We start from the raw sequence: 4,582 nt of genomic DNA, 5'->3' as shown, positions 1-4,582 counted from the left end.
GGATGCTGGGGAAGCCGAGTGGGTGCTGAGGTCGTCCTGGGAGAGGGGCTGGAGAGGTGGGAAGGCTCTGGTGAAGGGTCTGGCGCCTGGAAAGGAGTAGTAAGGGTGCTGGGGCTGTGTCAGGGTGTCTGGGAGGGTCTCCGGATTCCGGGGAGGCTGACACAAAGTTTGGGGGCTGTCAGGTTTCTGGGCAAGGTTCTTAGGATTTCTGGGCGCGGGGGCGTCGGATGAGGGACGACTCGGGCTGGAGGCAGGCTGTCCGTGCCCCCGAGTCTGGCGAGGGTCTCAGGATTTCTTGGGCCCAGATTTCGGGCCGAGCCCGGAGTCGGAGGGGGTCTTGGGCCGGCGCGGTGGCCCGGCTCACCTGTAGACATCGGTCCAGAGGTACGTGCCCAGCACGTACACCGCCTCCACGCGGCTCCCGTACTGCAGCCGCACCGTCCGCTCGCGCAGCATCTTCCCCGTAGTGCCCGGCCCCGTGCCAGTCCTCTCTCGTCTGGGTCTGCCTGGAGCACTTGCCGCAGGTAACCCCTCCAGCAGTCCGCAAGCGCAGCGGCCCCCGCGCTCCGCCTTTATCCTGCCGCCGGTGGGCGGAGCGGCCCGTCGGCCTCCTCTCGCAGTGGGCTGTGGGCCCGTCCGTCAAGCATGGCCACGCCCCCCACAACTCTTCCCGCGGGGCCCCACCCCAGGCCTCCCATCCCTGCCCCCTCCCCCACCCCCAGGCCCACCCCAACCCTCCCCCCTCCCCGCCCCATGGTCTGGGTGATGTCAGCGGTTGCCAATTTCCTACTTTCACTGGTTGATTTGCTCATTCTTTCATTCAACATACTTTCAGTGGGCCCCCAGCTGGCCGGCGCCAGGACACAGGGCCAGCCGCCTCTCCGGGCGCCCCCCGGCCCTGCGGGGCAGATAATGCAAATGTGGAGTTGTCATAGGGGCGGGGACAGGAGGCGGTGGGCCAGAGCGAGTGGATGCGCTAAACCAGCCCAGGGTCCCGGACCTGAGCCTTCTTAAAGGAGGGGTTTGCAAACTAAGGGGAAATGAGGAGAGGGAGCTTCCTGACCAAACCGGAAAGCCAGATGCAGCCTGCCCCCTCCCCCTTAGCCCCCCAACAATCAGATCAGTATTACAGAGGGAAAGTGGGGAGAGGGGTGGGAGTGGGGAACTCAACAGCCTGCAGGGCCAGAATGCCAAGCCAAGGCACTGGTGGGTGGCGACGGGAGCCTCGGCATGGCTTCCTCAGCAAGGAATGGTTGCCGGTGGAAGTGAAGGAGGCCATCTGGCTGCCCTGGATGGAGGTGCCCCTGGGCAGGGTCCACGAAGACCCCTGCTGGGGCTGCTGAGAGTGCTGGAGAGAAGGGGATTGATCTGACCACTGTTGGTGGACAGAAATATTGATGTTCCAGTGGAGGGATATGGAGGGGGCACCGTTCTGGCCTGGGCCACTGGGCAAAGGACGGTGCCCCTGCAGAGGTCAGTTCGTGTCTTGTGGAGGCTGAGGTTCAGAATGACACCCAGTGGGAGCCTGAAGCAGCCCCCACCGAATCCCAGACCCTTCCAGCTCTGAAGCCAAGCCAGGGCCTGTTCAGATAATTCACATAAGACTGAGTGGTCCTTGGTAGAAGGGGCAGGAACTGAGGTGTTCCTGACAGGGCGGAGGTTCTAAGAAGGACGTGGCAGGCTGGAGGGGATGCGTGTTTAGGGAGGGGGTACGTCTGCTAGGGGGATGGGAACCCTGGGACGGGGTGCGTCTGAATAAGAGGGTAGGGGCTCACAAGGGCTCAAGGCTGAGACACACCCAGACTCCTGACCCCAGCGGCCTCCTCGAGGCAGCCCAAATTAGGAGACAGTCAAGACCCCAGCTGTTCCTGGGTAGCCGGCACCTAGGAGGAATGTGGGTGGGGAAGGAGGAAGGCCTGAATCGGGCTAAGGGGGCATCTGTCCTCAAGGTGCACAGACCCAGGGAGACGCTGGTAGCTTTTGATAGGCTCCCGCGGCCGCTGAGTGCACCGTCCAATCAGGAGGCAGGGTGACCACCTGCCAAAGAGGTAAAAAACTTGTGCAGCTCAGAGCTGACTTCGAGGCCTCCGAGGTGGGCTCTTGTCCCGTTATCCCTCTACCAGAATTACTTTTGAGCCCCTACTATGCGGCAGATATGGGGCATATGCCAGGGTCCCCACCTTCCTGGACATCATAGAACACAGCACCCTCATTTCACCCACTGGGGCACAGGGTGGGGGGAGAGGCACCGCACCTCGACCTGGGCCTGGGCAAGTCATCCCAGGAGCAGGGGAGTGATAACATCAGGCAGAAGTGGTGATTGCCAGGAGAGAGCGAATAACAGTGGGCCCTTAATGCGTTCTTTCTGCGTGCCAGGTGCTGTTCCAGCGGCACTTTTCATGCACTGGAATTAGATCATTATACCCTCCCAATAACCCCACCACTTTACAGATGAAGAAAGCGAGCCGCAAAAAGGTTCAAGAATTCGCCCTTGGTCTGGTCTCACAGCGCCTAAGAGCGGCAGAGCCAGGATAGGAATTTGCAGGGGTGCGGTGGGAGGGTTGGGGGTGGCCGGCAGGGGCAAAGCAGGTAAGAGCAGGGAAGGAATGTTGTCTCTTAACTGGCAGAAGACGAATCCCAAGTTCTAATCCCAGCCCCGCCTTTGTGGAACCTTGGACAATTCACCCAGCCTGCCATTTGGAGCCTCATTTTCCTCATCTGTGAATGAAGTGATCTCTCCGCCCAGATGTAAGGATGACATGACATGAGACACTGTACGGTAAACACTAGCACAGTCTCTGGCACAGGCGAGCACTCAAGAAATGAAACTCCCTCTTCTTAAAAAAAAAAATCCCACCCAGGCCCGGCTGACACATGCTCCAAGGCTCCTGTCCCTGGCTCAGGGCCTGCAGTGTTGGGTCACAGCGCCTGGTTGGTGGGATGGGAGCCTCCTGGTGCCCAAGGGTTTAAAATAGCTAAAGTGGTCACAGCTGTTGGTGGATTCAGGGCCGGAGGTCTCAGCCATCACGGCTGCTCCCCTGGGGCCCGGAAGAGCCATGAGGCATCTCATTGTGCCTTTTGGGGAAGGCCAGCAAAGGGCAGGCTTAGCTTGGGTCAGTTCTGGCACCGACCTGCACCTCACACCCCCAACTCAGTCTGGCTCCTGCCAAGCAAGTGGCCGGAGAAACTGGGCTGGGAGAAGCTCGTCTGAGCTGTCTCTCGCTGTGCCAGGCCTTGAGGGGACCGGGGAGATAACCCAGATAATTCACGGGCCTGCCTTGTGCTCAAGTTCACTGATGGCATCATACATGTAAGAATTTAAAAAGGAAGAAATACACAAGTAATACCTGATCATTTTCTTTCTTTCTTTTTTTTTTTTGGCCTCTCTGCTTGGCTTGTGAGATCTTAGTTCCCCGACCAGGGATCGAACCCGTGCCCCCTGCAGTGGAAGCGCGAGGTCTTAACCACTGGACTGCCAGGGAAGTCCCCTACCTGATCATTTTGGAAAAATAATTTTAAAAAAGATCTCCCATGACCCCAGGGCTGGAGATGAGCATTGTGAACACTTTGGCACGTGATCTCACAGGGCCCACGCAGAGGCAGTCTGATGCTGCTGTGGGTGACTGTGCTTACTGAGCCCTAGGCTGGGCCAAGAGCTGCTCTAAGGGCTTCACATCTCTTAGCTCATTTAATCCTCCCAATAACCCTAAGAGCTGGGAGCTATTATTATCCCCAATTTGCACAGAGGCATTGACCAGCCTGGCGGTGAAGAGCATGCATGACCTTTGGACTTGGCAAACCTGAGGTCAAGTCCAGCTCAGCCCCTCAGTAGCTTGCGGACCTCTCTGGGCCTCAGTTTCTACCTCTGTACAGGAGATACTAGTAATACCCAGCCCACAGGGTTGTAAGGAATAACCAGCTGATACACAGCAAAATGCTTAGTGCATTAGGACTACAGACTCAAGTCCTAGTAAATGGAAATTATTTTCTATGTCTGTATATAGTTAACTTTTTGTAAAAATAGGCTTCTGACTGTACATGCTATTTGATATCACACTTTAAAGGCCTCTGCAATGTGTCACAAGCATACATTCATACCCCTTCATGTTGTCCAGAACTTCAGAGTCTGCAAATCAAAGCAAGGTTCTAATTAGCAGAGGAGACTCAGAGAGGGACAGGGAAGGTGCAAGTTCCTCCAGCCAGATAGCAAATGAAGGAACTTAGGGCACAGAGTGGACATTATTCAGTGAACCACTGTGTGCCAGGCTGTACCGGGTACCAGGTGGTCTGAGATGTGGAAACAGGCAGCCATAGTACAGCTGTGGCCTCGAGGGAGTGGGAGGGCAGGAACAGGGTGGTGCCCTGTGATCACCTTTAGGCCCCCCCAAAGCCACCCAAGCAGATGGCTTTGTCTAAGATCCTCAAATACAGAAGCTCTGGAGGGGCCACTGAGCCAGGGCCCTGGGGGCCCAGAGGAGGGGAAGCAGGGCTACCATGCCAAATAAGGGGATGGAGCTGGGTGTCCAAGGTGAGACCAGGAGGGTGGGCTGGACATAGGGAGGGGAAGATGAAAGAGGGTTCC

General features: G+C 57.5%; 1 protein-coding gene across 1 annotated transcript in view; it reads right to left on the bottom strand.

The window, feature by feature from the left end:
- Nucleotides 1–518, bottom strand: part of LOC103078103 (protein-arginine deiminase type-2) — a 43,592-nt gene extending 43,074 nt beyond the window's left edge. Inside the window, exon 1 of the mRNA XM_007459260.1 lies at nt 365–518. Within this exon, the coding sequence (XP_007459322.1) occupies nt 365–456 (92 nt within the window). The 5' untranslated portion in view covers nt 457–518. The remainder of the gene's footprint in view (nt 1–364) is intronic.
- Nucleotides 519–4,582: the final 4,064 nt, after the last annotated feature.

This window comes from Lipotes vexillifer, unplaced genomic scaffold (assembly GCF_000442215.2).
Source record: "Lipotes vexillifer unplaced genomic scaffold, Lipotes_vexillifer_v1.1 scaffold496, whole genome shotgun sequence".
In the NCBI taxonomy this organism is placed as follows: Eukaryota; Metazoa; Chordata; class Mammalia; order Artiodactyla; family Lipotidae; genus Lipotes; species Lipotes vexillifer.
This window is presented reverse-complemented; position numbering and strand designations above follow the sequence as displayed.